Source organism: Rhinoraja longicauda, chromosome 5, assembly GCF_053455715.1.
Source record: "Rhinoraja longicauda isolate Sanriku21f chromosome 5, sRhiLon1.1, whole genome shotgun sequence".
NCBI classification, from domain to species: Eukaryota; Metazoa; Chordata; class Chondrichthyes; order Rajiformes; family Arhynchobatidae; genus Rhinoraja; species Rhinoraja longicauda.
The window spans coordinates 51,078,565-51,104,688 of NC_135957.1; the positions used below are offsets into that span (position 1 = coordinate 51,078,565).

General features: G+C 41.1%; 1 protein-coding gene across 1 annotated transcript in view; it reads right to left on the reverse strand.

The window, feature by feature from the left end:
- The window catches only part of akap7 (A kinase (PRKA) anchor protein 7), a 79,728-nt gene that overhangs the window by 44,135 nt on the left and 9,469 nt on the right, over positions 1–26,124 (reverse strand). Inside the window, exons 4-6 of the mRNA XM_078400051.1 lie at positions 24,321–24,481; positions 17,641–17,753; positions 7,538–7,685 (exon numbers count right to left, since the gene is read on the reverse strand). Of these exons, the coding sequence (XP_078256177.1) occupies positions 7,538–7,685; positions 17,641–17,753; positions 24,321–24,481 (422 nt within the window). The remainder of the gene's footprint in view (positions 1–7,537; positions 7,686–17,640; positions 17,754–24,320; positions 24,482–26,124) is intronic.

The window sequence follows — 26,124 nt, forward strand, 5'->3', positions numbered from 1 at the left end:
TGTAAGAATTCTTCCTTTTCACATAGAGGGTGGTGGGAATATGGAACGAGCTGCCAGAGAAGGTAGTTGAGGCAAGTATTGTAACAAAATTTCAAAGACATTTGGACAGGTACATGAATAGAAAATGTTTAGAGGAATCGGGGCCAAACGTGGTCAGTGGGACTAGCGTAGATGAAGCATCTTGGTTGGAATGGACAAGTTAGGCCGAGGGGCCTGCTTCTGTGCTGTATGACTCCATGACTTTCTTCCTGTCAACCATGTGACCATTTGCCCTCAGTCAGCTCAACATAAAATAACAGTTAGGTATTCTGTTATCAGACAATCCTCGGACATCTTCTGCCCAGCTGATCTGCAATTCTTTTAAGACAGGTATGGATGCTTGGAAGGTTTGTTTCAGCTAGAATCTGTGACTTAGAAATCTTGTCTTGCCTTATGATGTGAAATATTCTGCTTGGACAGGTTACATTGAATTGGTTAAGCTATCTGGCATGTCTGCTGTACAGTGTTCACATCTTCTCAGTGTAGAGCACGGTGGGTAAGGCAAGAATACAATATACCTTCAGCTTGATCTTCACGCTGATCCCTCTTCATTTCCACATTAGCTGACAAACCTTTGGTATTTAGTTTCTTATTTTGTCATCATTGCTGGTTGATCTTGAGAGGGTGCTGCCAACGTATATGAGCGTCCACTAAAGAAAGCCTCTGACCATTTCACTAGGATGTTTTATTCTATATGGGCAGCCTCTAATCCATACTGCATTCATACATAATGTTCCAGCCTCCAATCCCCCTATACATCCATTCACTGCATCCCACCATCCAAACTCATCTGCAGCCATCAACAGTTCCAGATTCTAATCCAACCACAATGTTCCAGCTTCTAATCCCTACACAAACATCCACAAAGTGCTAGCCTCCAATCCCTATGCACTCCATGCACAATACCGGGCGGCACGGTAGCGCAGCGGTAGAGTTGCTGCTTTACAGCGAATGCAGCGCCGGAGACACAGGTTCGATCCTGACTACGGGTGCTGCACTGTAAGGAGTTTGTACGTTCTCCCCGTGACCTGCGTGGGTTTTCTCCGAGATCTTCGGTTTCCTCCCACACTCCAAAGACGTACAGGTATGTAGGTTAATTGGCTGGGTAAATGTAAAAATTGTCCCTAGTGGGTGTAGGATAGTGTTAATGTACGGGGATCACTGGGCGGCACGGACTTGGAGGGCCGAAAAGGCCTGTTTCCGGCTGTAGATATATGATATGATATGATAATATCCAAATCTTACCACACGCATCCATGTTGCCGACTTCAATCAATGTAACCTGCAGGCATTATAGGAATTAAAATTCCTGTGACTAAGTCTTGGTAGAAGTTTGATCCAGTGTGCCAGTGACCAAAATGGTCATCTGTACCCTACCTCTTTGCCACTCGGCATCTACTGAAAAGACTGTCTTATACTTGGAATAGAGCAATTTTCCAACCAAATAAATACATGGGCCACATTCCATGAATCCAGACCAATCATGCCTGGAAAAGGCCAAAAAATAACCACATTTAAATGAATCTCACTACAAAGCCACACACCCATGTCCTGGGAATGCCTTCAAGCATCCTTCGGGATTGAGGATGATTTGCATCTACTCCGTTTTTGTGGGTTCCTAGTTGGCTGATGAAGCACATGTGCGAACAGCATACTCTTCCACAGATGGGGCAAGAGATAGTAGGCGCGGCAAGCATTGAGATAGTATGTGAGGTGGTGAGCGTGTTCCTCTTCCAGTTTTCTCCTCCAGAATGTGCATTCACTGCCTGTTCAGTAAACTCATCATCTCGTGCCTACATAGTCAAAGCAAATGAGTTCCTAAGCAAGGATTCAGGTCTGCCGTGCTGGGATTGTCCATGATGACTAACATACCAGGTTCAAAACTTTATATTATTGAGCAGGTTGCTGTTGTGCACCAGCTACCCTACAGGCTTCACAAGGCAAGGCTTTGATCCAGCAGCAAAAGGGACCAAGATGCCCGGTGACCAAGGTCTGCTGCATGGCTATTAATTCTCACACACAGTGGGCATGCACACACATGGTGCTCATCATACATGCTTGCCCACAGGCATATACACATATGGTTTACTATCGTGGTGGTGGAAGAAAGCACCATGTCTGTTGACAAAGTACTACATGCAATTGATGTACATATTGAGCTCCTGGAAGGGCCAACTGAAGCTTCTCAGTATAAGGGGCTGCAGCTGCAGTTGATGTGTGAGTAATCTAAGTGAAAGAGCTGAAGGTACTTCACACTGTTGATACCCTCACCCTCACAGAGCTACTCAGCCCATGGAAAATAGCTCTATAGTTTCTGCCAACTCTTAATTGTGATTTCAGATGCCCTATACCCCAGGTGCAAAGGTTTACCTCTCAAACTCATCCATAAGGTTAAAGTCATGATCTGTGGATCAGGATGATTGCTCCCTGACCTCCATTGGAGATATTCACCATCAATAGGAATAAATCAGCAGCTGCAATACTTCTAACAGTGTGGTGACAAAGAGAATATCCTTTACAACTGGAGCCCTGAGGTGTTTTTGGTTTTGCAAGGTGCTGGCAGGTGCATTTAATATAACTGAAAATAATAAAACTGATGCTGGAATTTGAAAAAAAAAACCCAGAAATGCTGCAAGAACTTAACTAGTCAAATAACATCTGTGGAAAGAGTAATTAATTAATGTTTCGAGTCTGTTCTGAGGATAGGTCGCTACTAATTTCTCTTTTCACAGATGCTGCTTTACGGGCTGATTTCTCCCAGCATTTCTATTTTTGATGCACTCATCAATGACTAATAATTGGGACATTAGTTGTTTTATGTTTAAACAACTGTAAGTCCTGGCAGTACAAATGCATCTGCATTATGATTCAAAACCAGGTTGTAAAAGCATGAAAATATGCTGGTTAATCTAATGTCTTGTCACTGGTGTCTTGTAACATTGTGCCAGCAGGTGGAGTCAGCAACCTTTATATAACCCTCCTATAAAGTAGCAACACATCATTCATTTTCCCTTGAATAATGAGTTTTGATGGGGACGGCCAAAGTGAAGAAGCGAAAAAGAAGCAACGCTCAGGTGATGTGATCAGTGACATCAAGGTTAGGTTTTTAGAAACTTATAAACTCAAGTTGCCAGCTCTGGTGGGGTCTGGAAAGCATTGTTGGTCAGATTGCCTGATCCCAGCCATCTGCCATTGGCTTCTCAACATGACAATCTGCAAGGTAGATTGCGCTCAGAATACTTTGAACTTCATGGATTATAAGTATCAGGTCAACATTACAGTCTCTGCAAAAAGAAATTACTGGAACTTGGTGGGTCAGGCAGCATCTATGGAAGAAAATGGACAGACAAAGTTGCTGCCTTACTTGCTGAGTATATATCAGTGTTAGGGTTTTTTCCCTCGAGACTAGCAACTGCAGATTCTTGTGTCTGCACAATCTCTGTAGTTTGATGAGTCCAGCAAGAGCAAAGCGGGAGAAGAAAATAATTTTTATATTTGTTTAATTCCTCTTGGATTACTCACAGAAGGGTAGAGTGTAATCTTAAAATGCAGAGCAAAAAGTCTATCAGCAAATCAGAATCGTATTGCAATGGAATCGGATAATGAGATCTGTAAATCCCAATTTGAATAATAAGGTTGACTTTGATTTCAAATACTACTGCATGCAGTAAACCTAAAATATGTGGGGCAGCTTCAGAACATTTGCATGCAATTTACTTCCAGGGAATATTTGATCCCAGTTTAACTTCAAACCCACACTGTTTAATGTTCTGAAGGCAAACACGAAAGGCATTTAATACTACCTTGCTTGCATCAATTCTTTTAATAGATTCTTGCGTTTCACGGCTCATTTAAAATTTTCTGCCCTCTTCTGTTTAAATTATTGGAATGGCTCCACGGGGAATGGCAGCCTTTATACAGCGCCCTCCATAATGTTTGGGACAAAGACCATCATTTATATTTTTGCCTCTGTACTCAACAATTTGAGATTTGTAATAGAAAATATCACATGTGGTGAAAGTGCACACTGTCAGATTTTATTAAAGGCCATTTTTACACGTTTTAGTTTCACCATGTAGAAATTACAGCAGTGTTTTTTACATAGTTCCTTAATTTCAGGGCACCATAATGTTTGGGACACATGGCTTCACAGGTGTTTGTAATTGCTCAGGTGTGTTTAATTGCCTCCTTAATGCAGGTATAAGAGAGCTCTCAGCACCTAGTCTTTCCTCCAGTCTTTCCATCACCTTTGGAAACTTCTATGCTGTTTATCAACATGAGGACCAAAGTTGTGCCAATGAAAGTCAAAGAAGCCATTATAAGACTGAGAAACAGGAATAAAACTGTGAGAGACATCAGCCAAACCTTAGGCTTACCAAAATCAACTGTTTACAACATCATTCAGAAGAGAGCACAGGTGAGCTTACGAATCACAAAGGGACTGGCATGCCAAGGAAGACCTCCACAGCTGATGACAAAATAATTCTCTCTATAAGACATTTCTCTTCACTCACAAAAAGTCACTCCAAGTATTCATACTTGGTTTGATCAATTATGTAACAAATTAATAAATGAACAAAACATCTTGTAGACTAATTCGACATGCATGTTGGAGTTAATTTTCTAACTTCACACAGGAAGCTTCACCAACATGTACAGCCGATGCATAAAATCCACATGCTTCATAATGTATCACCGACCCAGTCCTACCCCCTGTAAGCACTGTCTCGGACTGAATGAACTGTATATAGCCTGACTATGAAGGGCAATTGCTTCCATTTCAGTGATAATCCCTGCCACTTTCTCATCCACAGCCTTCTTGCTGCATAAATCCTCATGTATTTCAACACCATCTGATTCTAATTAAGCAAATTGCTCTCGTAATATCCTTTATTACCCGGTAACACTGGCCCTATTTGCTCCTCCTAAGTTAACAGCTTTTTCTGACATCTATTCTCTCTAGCTTTCCAATAACTCAAATGTAAAATGTTCATGTCTTAACCTCTAATATGTTTTCACCCTCCCTCATTGTAACTTCTTCCCAAACTCTAAACTCAATACATCAACCAAAATTGGCTCATGGATTTCATCCCCATCATCCTTGGCACAACCATCAGCAGATGTACTTTAAGATATAGAGACTCCAAAATCTCCACAAGCCTTTTCATACTTGCCTCTGAATCACCTAATTTTGTTCATAAATAATCTTTCTTAGATTTTATGGTATTTGTGCAAGGCATTGATTCGTTCATAAGTTGGGCTAGCAAGAATGTTTCAGTCAGACAGAAACGATTCCTGTCAGCTAATTTTCCTCTCTGGTACACTAGTCATGAATTTATTACAGCAGCCTGCCAAACTTCGCTCTTCCATCTTTCCACAAGGGACCACTGTGTAGCACAAAGAAACAACAGCAGTGGTACAAAGTTGTGCGCTGCCAAATAGATTCATTGCCAGAAATAATGCAACTTCCTGCTTAATTCATGGGATAGTTGAGCTTGAATAAGGTTGTTTGTGAATCAAATACTATCCTTCCAGCTCAAATTCTTCAGAATGAATACATACTATTAATTGTACAATGCATGCCTAATATTTCCAATAAATCATTATGATTTAAAATAAATACATGTACAATGGAAACTGTTACCCTTTCTTTACACATGTATAATGAATTAACAGCAATACAAGGAGAAAATTAAACAGAATTCAGATACCTTAACTGTATTTTAAAGCACCTGCTATTTAATTTAAAAATCTGGGCTTAAATTAAAGGCATTTTCCCACGAGAATTAATATATTTGGGACAGAATTAATATATCTTAACACAAACAGTGAATGTCACAAAGCACACACTTTCAAGTAACACACTTCAGTTGAAATTGCAGTTTCAATCTGGAAAAAGAGAACAGCCACCTTTCGTACAGCTAATCTCTGTAAACAGCACTCAAATCAAGAACCAGCTCACCTGTTTCAGCTATTGGTAAAAGGATAAATGTGGGTCAGCATTTTTGCATGGAATCTTTTGCTTGGTTTTAAGAAGATGAGCTTAATTTAATGATTCCTCTAAAAGATAGTGCACCAGGACAATTCCAAACCTGTTCCACTTCTTCAAATAAAAGACACAAAGAGCTGGTCTAACTCTGTAGGTCAGGCAGCATCTCTGGAGGACATGGACAGGTGACATGGGATCTTCTCCAGATTTAGCTCTGATATTGATATGTTTAATCCCACTGTGCATTATTTGCTGGCACATATGTGGTTTTAGTTTTTTTAGTTTATACAGCGCGGAAACAGGCCATTCGGCTCACTGAGTCCGCAGCAACCAGTGATCCCCATACACTGGCACAAGCCTACAGGGACAATTTAAATTTTCACCAAGCTAATTAGCCACAAACTTATGTGTCTTTGGAGTGTGGGAGGAAACCGGAGCTCCCAGAGAAAACCCACTCAAGTCACGGGGAGAACGTGCAAACTCCGTACAGACAGCACCCGTCGTCAGGATAGGACCCAGGTGCTGTCAGGCAGCAACTCTACCGCTGCGCCACCATGCCGACTTGTGTGTCATTAATTGGCAGCATCTTTGAAATTCACTTCATGCCAACCTGTTTGATTTTACATCACCCCACAGTGGAGTTGATTGCTTATCAGGAAGTGCTTGAAATGCTCAACAAAAGGCAACATCTGTGGATGGTGAAACAGAGGTAATATTTCATATTGAAGATCCTTTATCAGAAAGGTTCCGACGAAGACCCTTTCACCTGAAAGGTTCACCATGTTTCTCTTTCCACAGATGCTGCCTCATCTGCTGCACATTCCTGGCATTCTCTGATTTTATTCAGACTCATAACTTCTAGCTTTACTGGTTTTGAATTTCCTACTTTACATCAGACTTCCTTTATCTCAAGGTGGAAGCTTACGTTAATGGGTAGGTATATCAAGCCATCGGCAGGATTCCTGTAACAAGAGGCAACTATTGCCCACCACAGAACCCCAGAGGTTCTGTGGTGAAAGGGATAGATATGGAAACGGTTGCAGTGGCCGTGTGGTAAGTTTAAATATATAGTTTGCATTATAAACTTGGGAAAAAAAATAAATAAATGAATAATACAAATAATTTATTTTTTAAAAAAATAAAAAAATATATACATATATACACACAATAAGCACACAATTATGGTTCTGTGGTGAAATGTGGCAAGTTTAAATATATAGTTTGCATTCTAAATTCTTAAATATATAGTTTGCATTATATATAGTTTGCATTATAAACCTGGGCAATATATATATATATATACATACATATACAATAAGCACACAATTATGGTTACCAAATTGGGTCAGAATTATATTTGTGAACTTTGGCTTGAATATCCTCCAGCTTTTAAGCCCTATTCGTTTTCAGAATATAATTGGCCAGTGGCACGAGACAGAGGAGATCCCCTGGTAAAAAGCAAATAAATGTGTAGCTCCAAGTTAACTGAATGCAATCAAATACACTTACCCACAGCAAGTGAGGTCTCGCAGTGATAGTAGCCATTTGGTTGTTTTTTCTTTAACATGGAGCAAAGATGTAGGCAACTCACAACCTCATCGCCAAAATAATGATTTTTTAAATTTTTATATAGTTCTGAAGAAATCTTCTTAATTCCCTGCAGATGGTAAACAAAAAAACTGTGGTTATTATTCAGGAACAAGTCTCTGACCATTTCGAGTAAGGGAGCATTAATTTTGATACTCTGTGTCCCAAAAGGTATAAAAACTCAGTCAACATACCTCTGAATGAAAACCAGGAATGTTTTGTTTACATGAGTAGTTTGTAATTTACAGTGATTCAAAATCAAATATACAGTATACAATGTACATTTGTTAACAGGGAAAGCAATACTAATCAGATTGTAAAAAACTATCTCCGAGTCCAAATAAGGAAGTATAAAGCAGGAAAAACAAATTATATCCAAATAAGATACAGGAAGAAGAATTTTAAAATTGACATTGCATGTGGAGTCAATGAGAGAGTTAAAAGGATCAAATAGTGCTTCTAAAAAAAATACTTCTGATTCTTTTCAAATTCTGCAACATTCCTCTTGATTATTACTCTGCCATCAAAGTAAAAATACTCTGGAATTCTATGGGTGCACAAGAAGAGCACAGTGACCTGTCTCAATGACCACCATCTGGTCGTACTTACATCCACCTTAATCAAGTGCCTTGAGAGGTTGGTTATGGTGCAAAACATCTCCTGCCTCAGAAATGACCAGAGTTAAGGGCTTAGCATGGGCAGTTGTATCTAGTGTAGATGGGGCATATTGGTTGGACTGGACAAGTTGGCCAAAAGGCCTGTTTTCATGTTTTTTACATTTTGGGTTTACCTTTCCAACGATCCAAAATAAAGCAAACTTAAACAATTTTCATAATACATACTAGTAAAATGGTTTAAGTTAACTGAATATAACAACTGTTCTGTCTTATTTCACAATTTCAACCCTAGCCATACTTGTGACTTGTTTCACTAACACAAGATAATGTTCTAATGCTTTCTTCTCATAGGCATGTAAATCCTTCATCGCAAAACACCTTACTTCCTGACATACTCGCCATATCTCTCTGGTGTTCTGACAACTATTCCTGCCCTAGTCTTTGTGGTGGTGTTTCTTTCAGGTGTGTCTTTCTTTTCAGTGTGCACTTTCTGTGCATCATTTCTAGTTTCTCTTTCTGTGACACTGTTTCTGTTTAGTTTTCTCAGCGTTATGAGTTTCATGAGTTGCATCTTTTTCTGGTGATGCCTGTTGTGTTGGTTTTTACTGTGTAAGCTGAGGATGCATATGTTTCTCAGTCTTTTCCGCGTCTGAAAGTCACGGAAAGGAAGCATGCAGGTACAGCAGGCAGTGAAGAAAGCCAATGGAATGTTGGCCTTCATAACAAGAGGAGTTGAGTATAGGAGAAAATAGGTCCTTCTGCAGTTGTACAGGGCCCTAGTGAGACCGCACCTGGAGTACTGTGTGCAGTTTTGGTCTCCAAATTTGAGGAAGGATATTCTTGCTATTGAGGGCGTGCAGCATAGGTTTACTAGGTTAATTCCCAGAATGTCTAGGAGCAATTGTGTAGTGGTCAAATTCCCATTTCCTGGCAAATTTGGCGAACTCCTCTGATGAGAACTGTTTCCCGTTGTTGCTTACCAAAGTGTTGGGAATTCCATATCTTGCGAAGTGGTTCTTGAATTTAACAATGACTCTCCTGCTGGTCAGGTCATATAGTCTGTCTATTTCCCAGATGTTTGATAGATAGTTAACTGTGATTAAGTAATTTTTTTCCCTCATGTTTGATCAGATCGGTTCCCACTTTCTCCCAGGGTCGATCTGGGAGGTCATATGGCATCACAGTTTCTTTCTGATTCTGTTGTTCGTATATCCTGCAAGCTTCACAGGTTGAAATGAACTGTTTCACATTGGAGTTCATTCCGGGCCAGAAAATGCACTCTCTAGCTCGTCTGAGGGTTCCTTCCACTCCTAAGTGAGAGGTGTGGAGTGTCTCCTTCATCACTTTGCGTAGAGTGATAGGGATTACAACTCTCTCTCCTCTGAACACTAGGCCGTCTTGCAAACTCAACTCGTCTCTGACGTTGAAGTACGGTTGTGCTGCCTCGGGGGTTTCTGATTTGCGATCTGGCCATCTATTTTGGATTACTGTCTTTAACGGTCTGTAGTGTTTCGCCTTCCCTGGTAAGGGCTTGGATGCGTTTGACCTTGTCCTCTCCTATGCTCAATGTCAACAAATGTCACATGCTGCTTCCTGTCCTCTCCTATGCTCAACGTCAACTATGTTGACATCAGTGAATCTGGTCGATCCTGTGATGTATGCTCGGGAGAGCATGTCTGCTAGATGCATATCTTTTCCCTTTACCCATTTTAGACAATAGGTGCAGGAGTAGGCCATTCAGCCCTTCGAGCCTGCACCGCCATTCAATGTGATCATGGCTGATCATTCTCACTCAGTACCCCGTTCCTGCCATCTCCCCATACCCCCTGACTCCGCTATCCTTAAGAGCTCTATCTAGCTCTCTCTTGAAAGCATCCAGAGAATTGGTCTCCACTGCCTTCTGAGGCAGAGAATTCCACAGATCTACAACTCTCTGACTGAAAATGTTTTTCCTCATCTCCGTTCTAAATGGCCTACCGCTTATTCTTAAACTGTGGCCCCTGGTTCTGGACTCCCCCAACATTGGGAACATGTTTCCTGCCTCTTAACGTGTCCAACCCCTTAATAATCTTATATGTGTCAATAAGATCCCCTCTCATCCTTCTAAATTCCAGTGTATACAAGCCTAGTCGCTCCAGTCTTTCAACATACGACAGTATGTAGATAGCAAAGTTTTAGAGAGATATATATATATGTATCAAACACGGGAAAAAGGGACCAGCGTAGATAGGCATTTAGGTCAGCATGAATGAGTTGTGCCGAAGGGCCTGTTTCCTTACTGTATGATTCTTCTCTCATTTGTTTTGCCCAGCCTTTCCTTAAATGTATCTGTACTATTCATCTCAACTACCCCCGTGGTAACAAATTCTATATTCTCCCCATTCTTTGTATTGCATTTCTCATCAGTACTGAGCTTCCCCCCAAGGAAAGCATATTATATACCAGTGCATCTGACCACCCGCACAATTCTTCTCCATAACTGAGGATTTATAGACACTATTCATAGGAACACCATGTCAAACTCAATAGAATGTGATGATTTGTTTTCAACTAACATGGTTACGCTAACAAGAATGTCACATGCTGCTTCTTGTAATTTTAGAATTCAACGTTGATGTATTCATTAAGCAGTCAGACATGTCAAGCTAAGTTACCCGTTTCTGGGAGCAACGTTAGAATCTGGTTGACAGATCGAGAGCTGTTCAATGCTTAACAATTTTTTCAAAATATTCCAGAAGGAACTGAATATTTGTTTGAAATGTTATAATGTGGGTGTCCAAACTGAAAGGGTGTAGAAGACGATTCTACAGGAATTTTAAGAAAACGGAATAAAAAGAAAACATCTGCACGGCTATTGGGGAGAGAGTAAAGGAATGGGATTATCTAGACTGCTCTTCCACAAAGCCAGAACAGACACATTGGATTTAAAGGTCGCATCGTTTACTGTATAACTCTGAATCATGAACATATTAATATTAGATCAATATTAAATGAATTCATTCAAATACACCATATTTTGATCCTTAACAGCCTTGTAAATTGCATTCAAGGGGTGGAGTATGGGTTGCCAGGGTGGTGAGGAGAGGGCGAATGTTTTTTTGTATATTCCGGTTAAATCCCGGATGTGTAAAAGGCAAAAGAGGAATTTAAATGAATTCCATTCAGGGTATCACTAATGGACCCAGCAAATGTTGCTTACTGATAGAACCAATCAAATCTAGGATATTTATTCCTTTAACTCCGGGATCAACTTTGAGGCGTTTTTCTGGAGTTCTTCTTTCTGGGCTATGGGTCCCACACGAAAGGGGTGGGATGACTCTCTGCCTTCAGCTTCTTGAGCTGGACAACTGGTATTATTGTGACAATGCTGGCCAAATCAACTGTCTCTGTTTGTTAAATATCCTGGGATTTGGGCCAGCATCGACAATACCCCAAAGCAATTTTAAGCCAACAAATTTATTTTCATAAGAATCAGAGCTTCATATAGATACATATAAAATCCACGGGCAACAGACATCCACTCTCACCTCAAAATGAATGCTAAGAAAATTAACTCTGGTACTCTTGACACACAACTGATCTCACCACTGTATTTCCATTATATTTTGTGCAGAGGTGTGTTACGTACAGAAACCTGACAACCACAGGTTCAATGTGAACTCATGATCAATTTTAAGCTACAATTCAATGCAATTCAATGCTGCAGTTACTCAACGGGTTAAATAGCAACTCTGGAGAACATGGACAAGTGAAGTTTTGGGTCGGGATCCTTGTTCAAACTTGATTGTTGTGGGGGGGGGGGAGAAGGGGAAGAAAGCTTGCAGAGAGGAGATGCGGGACAAAGCATAGCAGGTAATGGGAGGACACAGGTGAGGGAGGAGGCTTTGATAGGCAGATGATTGGAACAGAGATAAAAGCAGGAGGTATGAGACAGACGGGTGGAAAGGGGAAAAGTAGGTGCTAGTCCAGCTGGGGAGGGAAGGAGGGAGTGAGTGGGAGGGGTGGGAGGGGGTGAGGGGGTGGGTGGGTGGGTGTTAGACATCACCTAAACGTGGTGTTTTCATTGTTCATACCATTGGTTTGTAAGCAACCCAAGCAGAATATGAAGTGCTATTCCTCAAGTTTGTGTGTTGCCTCGCTCTGGCAATGGAAGAGATCCAGGTTAGAAAGGTCAGTATAGGAATGGGAAGGGAAGTTAAAATAGTTTGCAACCGGGAGGATCCAGTAGGCTTTGGCAAACCGAGCACAAGTGTTTGGTGAAAGGTCACCAACCCAATGTTTGGTCTCGCCGAGATACTTATGATAGAATGTTTGACAAACTCTGTTCTTTGTTCGTACATGTTATCACAGTGATGTTCATAGCACAAACATTGCAAACACAATGTTCAAAATGTGCCAGTGTTCCAGGTAGCAATATTAACACTCAATGACGTGGCAGCAGATCTGGAAGACATAGATGGGCGATTCCAAGTCAAGAATCCCTTCTTTAGACTTCATGCTACCTGACCGATGAGTGACTCCAGCACTTTGCTTTCTTCCCCCCCTCACACAAGGCACCCTGCTACATCCAATGACTGCTGACATAAGCATTAGGACTATTTTTAAAACTCAGATAATCCGATAAATTTTAAAACAGTTCAAAGAGATATAAATAATTTGAAAAATTCAATATCTATATACTAAAACTCTTTTTGTTTGTTTGTTCCTGGACTACAGCCAAAACGGTACACGATAGCGCGACAATTTTAGGCCCACCTTACTCACCGTCGTCCCTTTGGTGTTAATGGAAGAAGTTTCATTGAGATCAGTGTTATATTTTTAAAGTTATTCACATTTTAAAGTTAAAATCTATCTCCAAGGGAAGGAGGGGGGAGGAGGATGGGGGGTTAAGGGGGATGGAGTGGGGGGGAGGGGGAGGTGAAATTGGGGTGAAGGGAGGGAGGGAGGGAGGGGGAAGGGATGGGGAGGGGGAATGAGAGGGTGCTGCACCAATGCAGGAGAGGTTTGGGCCCAACGGGTCCACTTGGTCTAGTATTTATCTAAAATACCCATAACCTACTACAAAATAGTTAAAAATATAAAATTAAAAGAAAATAAAGAAAAAAAATAAACCAACCACGTTTTAAATTATTGTTGGAGGATAAGGCACGTTACTGCAATATAAAGGGCTGTTTGGCATTGCTGCATTAAGTGGCAAGTCCAGCAGCAGAAGGGTAGATCTGATTCACTTGCATCTGACTCCCAGCTTGTCTCTGATCTAGGCTTTTCATATAGGCACGGGTGGCATGATGATGCAGTTAGGAGAGGTGTGCTCCCCTCACTCCCTCCCTCCCTCCCCTCCCCACCACTCCACACCAGTAGAGACCTAATGCTGTTTGTGTGGAATTTTGCTGTGGCCTTGTGCATTCCCTCCAGTTAACTCTCTCCATTCCAAGTTGGTAGGTTAATTGACTACTCATATTGCCCCTCGTGCATAGCTGAATTGATGGGAATGTGGGAAGAATAATAACAACTATTATTAATGGATGATTAGTGTAAGTGGATAGTTGATAGTCAGTACATATTTGTTGAGCCGAAAGGCCTGTTTCTGTGCTTTCTGACAACGATTCAGTGAAGTGAATGTCACTGGCAGTTCTCCAAAACAACCACCGCCAGTGTAGGTGCATTTCAGTCCAATGAATTACTTCCAAAATTTTGTCAGTTGCGATGTACGAAATATGGCAATTAAAATTGCACACAAAAGTACCACAACGATTAGTCAAATAGATAACTAGTACATTTGTTTTTATTTGCGGATAGAGGATTGGCTAGGATGCCAGAGAAAATCTCTGCTGTTCTTAAAATAATGCCATGAATATTTTACAAACACTTAAAAGGAACAGAATGTAACATTCTTCAGAAACAGAGCAACTCCCTCAGTTGTGCACAATTAATTTATTGCTCTCAAATCTCAAAAGTGACTTCAGACTAGAACTCAACCTTCTCACTCAGAGGTTGTACTACTGTCACAACAGACAGCAATAGAATCAAGGTTTCACACAAAATGATTACATACTTACTGTTATTTTAAATACAGTAAGTATATAGGGCAGAATAGTTTATAAACAGAATCAATAATAATTAAATTCTAACTGTTGAGCTGCAACTGTAGTAATTTGGTACTAAACTCTTCAATCACATCCAATTATTAAATACAATCCTTATTTATGTTACAGGTATAATTTTAACCCTTTGCTCATATGAAAATGCAATAAAGTAAAACTTAAGCTGGTATCAGAGCACTTGCATGGCGAATTACCAGTATTACAAAGTGAATGATAATTTGTATGCAAAATCTTTAACTTTGCTTACTTCCAAGTTTTGTATTCTAGTCGCAAACTGTGAAGGTAAAATGAAAAGAATCTGGTAGCTGCAGCCAATCCTATCAGATAAAAGAGCTAATATTGTTCCAATTACAGAAAGCACTGATGTTCACAATCAAATTAAAAAATATTTAACAAAAATATCTCAACAGACTACAAGAGTCCAAGTGCATTAATATGATAAGAACGGTTTGTACAATTAAATGCAGAGTTTTAATTACCAGAATAATGACGCTTCTGGATGTAAAATACCACAGATCTGTGGTACGTCTGACTCTATTTCCAGACATTATTAACCTCTTCCCTTATTAACAGTGCTGTAATTATAGTATCATTTACCTGAATAGATCAATTTACGTCTATAAAAATATTTTTGAAAGAGTCGTTGAATGCTGAAAGAAAAAACTTATACTTTGATTATCAACCAAAAAATGCACAAATGCAAGGTTTGCAGGCCTAATATTCACCATGTAAACAATAGAGAGAACATGCATTTGTTTGATGCTGCCTCTACTCGGGTACATTTCAGGTCCTTCTCATTTATATTATTTCTTAAAATATTTCATGGGTTGTACTTTATGACGTGGTGCAATTTAACTGGGTCCCAGCTTCAATATCCTCCCTTGTTAAATTCGATCCAATGATTTTATACTGATGAAATAAATGCATCTATACTCATTCTTTGCTGTGGTAATAAGACCTGACACAGCTAAGGTAATGTTGTTAAGGAATTGAATATCAACCAAATATTCTGGAATTTGTATTAATTAGTATAGTGATGTAGATATTTTATGTACAGTCACATCATTCAGCACGCAATGTTTTTACCATGTCACTTTCCATTTGACCCTAATCACCTCAATGACATTCTGTAAATCCAAACAAACCAGAAAATTTAACTAGTTAAGGATGAATGAATACTTCAGAGAAGTCAGATCTAAAATTAGCAGTTCCACTGAAGAGATGAAATGTTCTAAATCTTTCCTGACCTGTCCATGTGTCTTATAAATGATGTTTATAGTACCTGCCTCAACTGCTTCCTCTAGCTCCTGTTTTCTACACTCTTCGTGTAAATAAATTGTAGATGGTTGACTACTGCGATTGACTTTATTTCATCCAATTATGGCACGGTGAGTGTGGCAAAACTTATTTTCTTTGTTTTTCCAATTGGGTAGATTGTTAGGCCACTTTGAAGTAAATTATGTGGGGTGTGACTTGAGTGAAATAGAGGCCAGAACAATTGAAGAAATGAGGTGTGCTAACCTCTAGAAGCTTCTGGACAAGCCTGACCATATATTAAAAAAGATTGGGGCTATGGGACAACAGTTTTCCCATTTCTAAACCTGATTTAAAGGGTGGGAGGGTTGCCTGCCAAATACACCCTCCAAAGTTATTGGAATGTTTGGTGGGGATTACCACAGAAGAACTGTCCCATTCAATAATTTTAGTGAAATCAATGGCATTGATATATAGTAGACACAAAATTCTGGAGTAACTCTGCGGGACAGGCAGCATCTCTGGAGAGAAAGAACAGGACGTTTCAGACTAGTCTGAAGAAGGGTCTCGAACCAATACGTCACCCATTCCTTCTATTCAGAGATGCTGCCTGTCTCGCTGAGTTACTCCAGCATTCTGTGTCTATCTTCAGTTTAAACCAGCATCTGCAGTTCCTTCCAATGCATTGATATATACGGTGGGCATTGTATCAGGATACCTGGCTAATGTGTGCCCCCAATCCATTAGGTGCCATTTTCAAAAACCGAAAGCAGAGATAAATTGAAAGATTTCTCAGGTTACCATATCATAAATAGTTTGATTTTTTTTCAAGGAGAAATGTAATGGAAAATAGAAAAAAATAAGAAAAAAAGCCAACAAAGTCTTTCAACTTTTTAAAGAAAATGCTTGAACTATTTGTAAAGGAACTATTTTTTCCATTTATCTAATTTATAAGATTCATGAGATCAACGTGGAGCAAGACACACCTCAGTTAAACTGCCCAAAATGGACAGTGGCCATAAACTATTCATATGAGTATCAAGGAAGTCACAGTTTAGTGCAAAATAAAAGATAACATTGGTGTGCATTGTCAAATGTAGGCTTTATCAGGTTTTTTTCAACATTATAGTTAACTTATAATTGTACACTGACAATACGTATGTTTACCCTCTGTCTACGTAAGAACGGTAACACTCAGATTCTTGCAAAAAATACTTGCTTCATAGAGGTAGGCTTTTCACAGAACATGAGGAGTTCTGTTGTCCTCGCCTTTTGCAATATTAGTATCAGAATAATATCTTTATTGTTTGGATAATACTATTGTAAATGCCAAACTTTGGAAGAAGCATACAAGATCTTCAGGATTTCATATTAGAGCATTATTTCAAACTTAACACCCAATATAGAAGAATTAAGACTAAAACATTATGATTTAATGTTGCATAACATTTCTATTCCATGATGAGAGATGACGCAAATCTCTCCTGATTATATGCTATGCAGGTCTTGCATAAAACATGTGCAGACATCCAGAACCCAATTTGATTGTATTAGCACAAATTTTAGTTACGTAGGCTGTCTTCTCACAACAAGCTCAAAAAGTCAAGGTACTAAACTAGACAGGATATGCCTGACGTTAATCGTATATTTTAAAAATACATTATATATAAAACTGATGTTCATTATGATAATAAACAAAGAGGAAATTATTCCAACCTAAAACCGACCTTCACTATGATAATAAACAAAAAGGAAATCATTCCAACAGTGTTCATTTTTTGAATATGTAGCAACATATGACTTAACATCAGCAAGACCGCTGTTTCACCTGTTTTTTCTTACCTCTCATTTTCATACAACACTGTAGTAAAAGGACAAATCGTGTGATAAAGGCAAACTTATTACGAACCAATACGACTCATACATGCAGCACTCTTGGAATTAACGCGCAGCAGCATCAACATTTACATCACAGTAACTTCAAATGATTGTTTCTGATATTGGCTTACTTATATACTTTGCTTAGGATTCATTGGAAATGCAATCTGACCTGGTGATGTAGCTTTGGTGCCCTTGATAATTTCATAAAGGTTAAGTGAGGTTTAAAAGCTCTGCTGTCTCCAATCAAGATGCCATTTGCTTGGAATCTTTTCCTTACAGTCTCTGTGGAATAAGCAGATGAGATTCAGCTAATTCTGGAAAAAGTAGACATCTAATATGTCTCCGAATGTTGCATATAGCTGTTACACGACATAATATAAAGAAACAATCAATATTCTCAGGAAGAATCATATCCATTACTTGGCTAAGTAACAGTCTGGTGAGATGAGAATTTCATTCTGTATGTTTGCAAGAGTTTAATAATTGTAACTATTTTCAAAAATGCAATCAGGGGGCGCCGTACGATGGCTGTCTGTCTCGTCTTTTTCCTTCTGTAAAATGTATGTTTTAGTTTATTTTTAGTTTTGTGTTATGTGGGGGGAGGTGGGAGGGGTGGGGGAAACGTTTTTAAATCTCTTTCCTCGATGGAGATGTTACTTTTATGTGTCGTATCTCCGTCTGCACTGCGGCCTAACATCGAGGAGCTGGCGGCCTCTTGCTGGGACCTTGGGAGTTCCAACCGTGGGAGCCTTGTGGACAACAACATGGCAGCCTGCGAACTTTAACACTGTGGAGCTCGCAGTCACTGGTTAGGGACCGATTTCGGGAACTCCAAGCTGCGGGAGCTTCTATCGCCCCGACGTGGGGGCTTCGATCGCCGGTTGCAGGAGCTTTGATCGGCCAGACTGTGGATGGTTTGACTGCCCCGGCCGTGGGAGAAAAGGAGGAAAGTAGTTAAGACTTTACTGCCTTCCATCACCGTGGGGAATGGGGAGGAACCACTGTGGTGGATGTTTATGTCAAATTTTTATGTAGTTGTGTGTCTTGTTGCTTTTTCGGTATGACTGTATGGTTAACCAAATTCCTCGTATGTTGAAAAACTGGGAACTCTTTCAAGAGAGTTAGATTTAGCTCTTAGGGCCAAAGGAATCAAGGGATATGGGGGAAAAAAAGCAGGAAGGGGGTGCTGATTTTAGATGATCAGCCCATAATCATATTGAATGGTGGTGCTGGCTCGAAGGGCCGGATGGCCTACTCCTGCACATCTGTTTCTATACTTGGCTAATAATTACAATTATGATTAAGATTATCTGCTGAAGAACTGTGATAAGAAAACAGCCAGGGTTTTGTCATAGAGTGATACAGAGTGGAAACAGGCCCTTCGGCCTAACTTGCCCACATCGGCCAACACGTCCCAGCTACACTAGTCCCATCTGCTGCGCTTGGTCCATATCCCTCCAAACCTGTCCTATCCATGTACCTGTCTAAATGTTTCTTAAACATTGTGATGGTCCCAGCCTCAACTACCTCCTCTGGCAGGTTGTTCCATATACCCACCACCCTTTGTGTGAAAAAGTTACCCCTCAGATTCCTATTAAATCTTTTTACTTTCACTTTGAACCTATGTCCTCTGGTTCTTGATTCCCCTACTCTGGGCAAGAAATTCTGTGCATCTTCCCGATCTATTCCTCTCATGATTTTATACATTGGCATTTAAGGGATTGTCAGAAACATTTTTGTCATCAGAAAGTTTAAAATTAGGCCATTGACTATTTTTTAATTAAATATTAGACTCATTGGATGTTCCATTCAAATAAATGGAGACAGAAGAGACTGTAAATGTTGGAATCATGAGCAAAAAACTGCTCAGTGGGCTAGTCAGTTTCCATGGAAGAAACGAGATTGTGATGTTTTGGGTTGGCAACCTTCAAGAACATTCAAATAAATGTTTTGCTAAACAGATCTTGTTTTTTAAATAGCTTTAATCATCTTAACAAATTAGGCAGCTTAATTTCTTTTTCAGGAGCACAATGGTCTGCATGATTTTTTTGTTTGAAATACATGAAATAACTACATCAAGGTAAGCATGAGATGGACTCGTTCATTAGTTTAGTCTACTAACTTTTCACCTTTCAGACAGTGATTCAACTCTTCCCTAGTTAATGATCTAAAAATTAATTAAGTTTCATCATAGTGGGAATGCGTGTACAATGTTTAAACTGACCATAATTTTTAATTAAATATTAGACTTACTGGATGTTCCATTCAAATAAATGGAGACATTCATAGAGTTATGTACAGCATGGAAACTAGTCTTTCAACCCAACGCGTTCATTGCAAGCAAGGTCTTCCTGAATTAGATGCATTTGCTTGCATTTCGCCCTTCTCCCTCTGCCCTGGTCAATCCTCGTGGTTGGTTTATTTTCACAACAATGCAGATAGATGCTGTCTCTCAGAATTCACCCCAGGAAAATTTCCCACTGTCTTTGTTATTTCCATCCATAGAATCATAGTTATACAGCATGGAAACAGGCCCTTCAGCCCAACTTGCCGACGCCAACCAACATGCCCATCTACACTAGTTTCACCTGCCTGCTTTTGGACCATATCACTCTAAACCTATCCCATCCATGTACCTGTCTAAATGTTTTTAAAATGATGCAATAGTACCTGTGTCAACTACCTCCTCTGGCAGTTTGTTTCATTCATTCACCCATCCTGCTCTCCCCCCCCCCCCCCTCCCCTCCCTCCCTCCCCCCCCCCCCCCCCCCCCCCCTCCCCCCCCCCCGTGTATAAAATAGGTACCCTTCAGGGTTCTCGATTATCTGACTCTGGTCAAAAGACTGCATTTATTCCTCTTTAGTAAACTTCTATAAGAATACCCCTCATCCTCTTGCACTCCAAGGAATAATGTCCTAGCCTGCCAAACCTCCTCCAACAGCTCAGCCCTCGAGTCCTGGCAACATCCTCATCTGCACCGGTTCTCTGCACCGTTTCCAACTTGACAACATCTTTCTGATAACACGATGACCAAAAACCGATCAGAATACTCTAAATGGTGCCTCAGTTGTCTTAAATAACTGCAACATGACCTCCCGACTTCTATGCTCAATACTTTGAGTGATGAAGGCCAATGTGGGAAAATCCTGGGAAAAATGTTCTATCTATCTTATCTATGCCTTTCCTAATTTATAAATTAGTATCAGGTCTCCCCTAAGCATATCAGGTCTCCCCTAAGCATCCGATGTTCCAGAGAAAATTATCCAAATATGTCTGACTTCTCCTTATAGCTAATACCCCATCATTTAAACAGATAATAGTCTTCCCACTAAGTTTGTGGCTATTTTTCTCATTCCCCAGAGACAAGAACCTAGTATGTACTGAAATATTATATTGAGAAAAATAAAAGATTTCTAGCACAATTTGTAGAAGTAAATGAGATATTTTCAATGTCATGACAAGTATTTATTTATGAATTAAATACAGTCTCACTGGGATTTAAGGGATTCTGTGGCGTTGAATTAGCTACTGTAAGTGTAAGTGCAAGTACTACAATGCAAGTGTCTACGTGTCAACAGAATATCCTTGGCTATAAAGGCAAACCATGCTGGAATTTTCTGAAAAGGACGCAGGCAGGTGCTTTAATGTGTAGTCTCTGTAAAATCAAAATATTAATTTTACAATCGATAGTCATTTTTAATTGTTAATTTATTCTGTAAGTTATCATTCGGTATTCTACAGCCAGTCTTACTTCTAATGAAATAATCAACACAGTCGACATTCGTACAAACTAAGGACAACATTAATATGGGTCGGCTTACCATTGTACCAGAAATAAATATAGCCAAGGACAAGAGTGCATGTCAAATTGCATCATACCCACATTTACAAGGAGAATTTTTAAATAAATGTCGACTAAAATTAAACATTTCATATGGGGTCAAATCAATGATAAATGCCAGTGCCAAAATAATAAATATCAAATTCTATAATTATTATAAAAATTTATATATTTCTGTCTGGAAAAAGAGACATCAATGGCTTTCTCCCTTCACGCCTTTTTACTAAAGAAGACATTTTTCAAGCAATCATGTAGGATCTTTACAAGTAAATTTGTTAAAGTCTTGTTACAAAATAGAGGGGAAGAGCAAATATATACACACACACATATACTTCTGAGATTTGGCCGTGGGACTACGCCAAAACTGTAAACGATAGCGCCACAATTTTAACACCACCTTAATCACCATTGTCCTGGCGACTGTCAATGAAAAGTTTTATTTAAATTGGTGTTATATTTTTAAAGTTAGAGATTTTAAAGTTTAAAAATTACATTTTAATCCGACTTCTTAAAGGTCCTCAGCGTATGATGTCACAAAGCGACACGCACAACTTTAATTGTGCCCCCTCCCCCCGAGGAGCGCAGCACCAGAGAGAAGGCAAAACAAGATGCCACCTTCTCCCCTTCTCTGTCCCCCCTCGCTCGCCAATGGGAGACACTCCCCGTCCGGCAACGGGCTTCGTCAGTTGGAGAGGTTTGCCGGGCCCGCAGGATCGTCAGTTGGGGAGCTTTGTCGCAGGAAAGGCCCGCAGAAGAGATTTGGGTCCAATGGGTCCACTTGCTCTAGCGCGGCGCCAGAGAGAAGGCGAAAGAGCATGGCCGCTGGCAGGTCGGCCACTCTCCTGCTGTTACCCTCTGCGATGGCCGCCCGGGGCCGGGGTGAGTGCCTCCCTTTCCCCTTTCCTCTCCCCCCTTGTCCGCACCTGGCCCCGGGGGAGACTCCAAGCAGGAGGACGATGGTCGCGCTTCAACCAACGGCGTCATCAACTCCCCGTAGCTGCCCAAGCCCACCGCCAATGACCATCACCGGAATACAACCTCCATCGGGTAGCTTCTTCTCCTCCTCCTCCCGTGTCTCCTCCAGCGCCCGCTTCAACCGGCGGCGTCGACGACGATTCCAACCAAAATGGCTGCCGCTCTCCTTCTTCTCCTACACCCGCTCCGCCATCTGCTGCATGTCTCCTGCCGCTGCGCTGCCTGCCGGGAGGTGTAGTCCCAGCTCCCGCCGCCACGCTGCCCGCCGGGCGGTATAGTCCCAGTGCACTGGACATTCTACGGACTACAACCCCACCGCACGCACACACAGTGTTATAATAGTAATCTAATATTATAATAATACTTAAAGTATAACATTGTAAGAATATAAAATGTTCTATTCTATATCTTTCAATATATATCTATCTCTTGCAGGGGAGGGAGATGTGGGGGGTCTGACTGATGCTCAAGTTGAGGGAGGGGAGTGCAGTGGGGTGGGGGTGGAGTGGGAGAGGGAGGAGGGGAGTGGGGGGGAGTAGGGGAGGGAGGGGTGGGTGGGTTTGAGGAACGGGTGGGGGTGGGGAGGGAAGTGGAGGGTGTGGGGAGTGGGAGAGGGATGGAGTTGGTGAAGGGGGGATGGGGTGGGGAGGAAGAGGGGGAATGGAGTGGGTGAGGGGGTGGGGAGGAGGAGGGGGAATGGAGTGGGTGAGAGGGTGAGGCGTAGGGGGGATGGAGTGGGTGAGTCCATGGCTTGCTCTCGCTGCAGCGCTGGTGCCACGGGGCCACATCAGTGACACCCTCGCCCCTTCCCTGTCCCCCCTCTACGTGGAATGGGCCCAACGTACGTAAATATATGTTTTTCTGTGATTTTGCCAAAACGGTAAACCATAGCGCCACAATTTTTGCGCTACCTTAATCACCACTCTCGCGGCGACTCTTTGGAACAATTTAAATTGGTCTTATATTGTTTAAGTTAGAGACATTTTAAAGTTCAAAAATCTCATTTCTAAACACATTTTTCCACGGGCTGCTGTGCGTATGACGTCACCATAGGGCACACACGGACTCTCTCTTCACTCACACAAACAAGATAGACGCCGTTAGCGGAGCCGCCCACCCGCAATCAGGGGCCCCCCTCTCCTCTCACCCCTCGTTTCTATCCTCTCTCTCCTCGCTTCTCTCTCCCCTCTCCCCCACAACCGCCGTGAGTAATCCCAGCTCGGCTAGGCCACAGCCGTCGCCGCGCTGCCCGTCTCCAGTTGTCCGCCGCTCCGGAAAAGTAAGAGTGGAGGGGACGGGGAGGGTGGGAGGAGGAGAGAGTGGGGGTGGGAGGGAGAGTGCGACTGGGGTGGGGATGGGGGGGGGAGGGGGGTTGGTAGTGGGGGGGGGGAAGAGAGAGTGGGAGAAAGGGGGGGTGGGGGAGAGTAAGAGTGGGGCTGGGGAAGGAGAGAATGGGGGGGTGGGTGAAAGAGAATGGGGGAAAGGGGGTGGTGGGGAAAGGGGAGGTGGGGGAGTGTTAGTGGGGGTGGGGGAGGAGAGAATGGGGGGGTGGGGGAGGAGAGAGTGGGCAAAAGGGGGGTCGTGGGGAAAGGGGAGGTGGGGGAGAGTTAGAGTTTTTGAAAATGCATACACTTGTTTAAGTTTCACAGGAAATTAAATAATAGACTTGCAAAAAATGTTACTGTGTTAATGAACAAAAAAGGCAACAGATTCAAAACAGCTGGCACCCTCATTATGTGGGAGAACATTCAGATCTCATGGCTTATCTTTAACACAGGCAATATTTTCCCTAAGCACCTGGTCAAAGGTAACAAAAGGCTGAACTGGGAAAACAGATAAAATGTAGTAAAAATGCTGGGAACGTCATTCAGGAATGAGTTTATCTAGAAAGCATTTAATTAAAAACACCCCCTCATTCTGAAGAACAGAGCAAACAGTATTCCAAAATATTTGTGGACCTTGCCTGATAAACATTTTTTTCATTGGTACAATGATAAATATTTCTGAAAGCAACTCTTAATCAAACTACTTACCAACAATATGGACCAATGTGGCCAGCTGTTCATTTTGCACTAACTGGGCAAATACCACTTCTCCTCTGAAATCTGCAATCCCGTGAAAACCCAATGCCAACTGTGCTCCCAGTAGGATTTCCTGCACAGGCTCCTTGCATTCTTCGATTGCACTCACTGCTCTACCAGAAAGAAAACCAACAACTTCCATAACACAGGAATGGGTTTGAACTCATTCTACTCTGTTCAACTAATGTGGAAACTTATACTATGGACACGTATGTCTTATGTATTCTTTAAAGATTCCAGTAGTAAATATACTGTACAATTTCAAACAAATTGGAATTTACCCACACATCTAAATGCAATTCCAAAGCAGAAAAATTGAATTAAATATTAACTAAGATGTTAGGTCTCTTTGATCAAAAAGGGAGAGAAGGATTTATCATAACTGCACACCATAGTATGTGTTGTGTATACATTTATCATGGATCTTGATTTTTAAGTGTGTCAGAGGTGACCCACCATAACAATGAATGTGGAAACTGGAAATAAAAACAAGAAAATCGGAGATTTACGGTGGAATTCCAGTAAGTGCCGATCATCTCTGTGGCCACAACCAGATGCCGAACTTGAAAGGCACTCTGTGTCATGTCTATTTTATCACTGTGACATTTTGGTCACATGTCTTCAAGTGAATGTTGGAGCCCGGAAATAGAGAGCTTCAACATTTAAAATGGTGAAAAATCAGCACAAGTCATTGGGATAAAGAAAAGCACCAAACCCACACCATTTACTTCTTTCTTGCGTATGTATATTTACATGATATTTTGACGAACCTTCATTTATGCAGACCAGGCTTGTGATGCTTAAAAACCTGATTTTGGAAAATGTTATATTAAATGCTCAATAACATGCAACGAAACACCATAAGAATGGCTGTGTTTCCCACTGTTACAGAAAATCCATTTGCAACATGACTGCACAATTCAAGAATACATGCATTTGAGAATTGAAGCATGACAATTTGTTTTGCTAGTGATTTTTCTTCAGGCAGAGAGTCTGTAAAAGATCGAGGAGACTTGGGGATATTGTCATTTTGTGTGCAGTGGGCATCCCTGGGTTAAGAGTTGATTCCATTAAAAAAAACATATATATCAAAAAAAAAATCATGTCAAAAGTACATAAATCACTTGACAAGTAACCGTACCTCCACAGTAATGTAATGAGTCATGCTGGTGAGGACCAGTTAACAAGAACATTTATTTATCGTCTTCCAATGCCTGGTTACATTGGTACCAAATGAGGATGTCCCGCGGTCAATGGGTGGTTTCAAAGCATTGAAGTATTGGTAGTTGTTACATTATTTAATAGAGAGAGCTTTAAATTGCTTTCAAGAGAGAGCTAGATAGAGCTCTTAAGGATAGCGGAGTCAGGGGGATGTGGAGAAGGCAGGAACGGGATACTGATTGAGAATGATCAGCCATGATCACATTGAATGTTGGTGCTGGCTCGAAGGGCCGAATGGCCTACACCTGTGTCTATTGTCTAGAGCACCGTTGCACATGAATCAATGGAACTAATTGCTTGCCAATGTTCAAAGCAACTCTCTTCAGTGGCCTCCTGAAATCAAACAGGCAGACAGTGTTCTTAAGAACAACAGTACTGTATCTGATTTCTGCAGAGAGGTTGTACAGAAAGATTTTTTTCTCAAAGACTGGTTCGTGTTTGAACTTAATTACATATTTATGGGGGTCGACTGAAAGTACTGGGTGGACATACATCGGGTAACGCAAGCCAATTAAGCTGAAATTTCTACACCTTC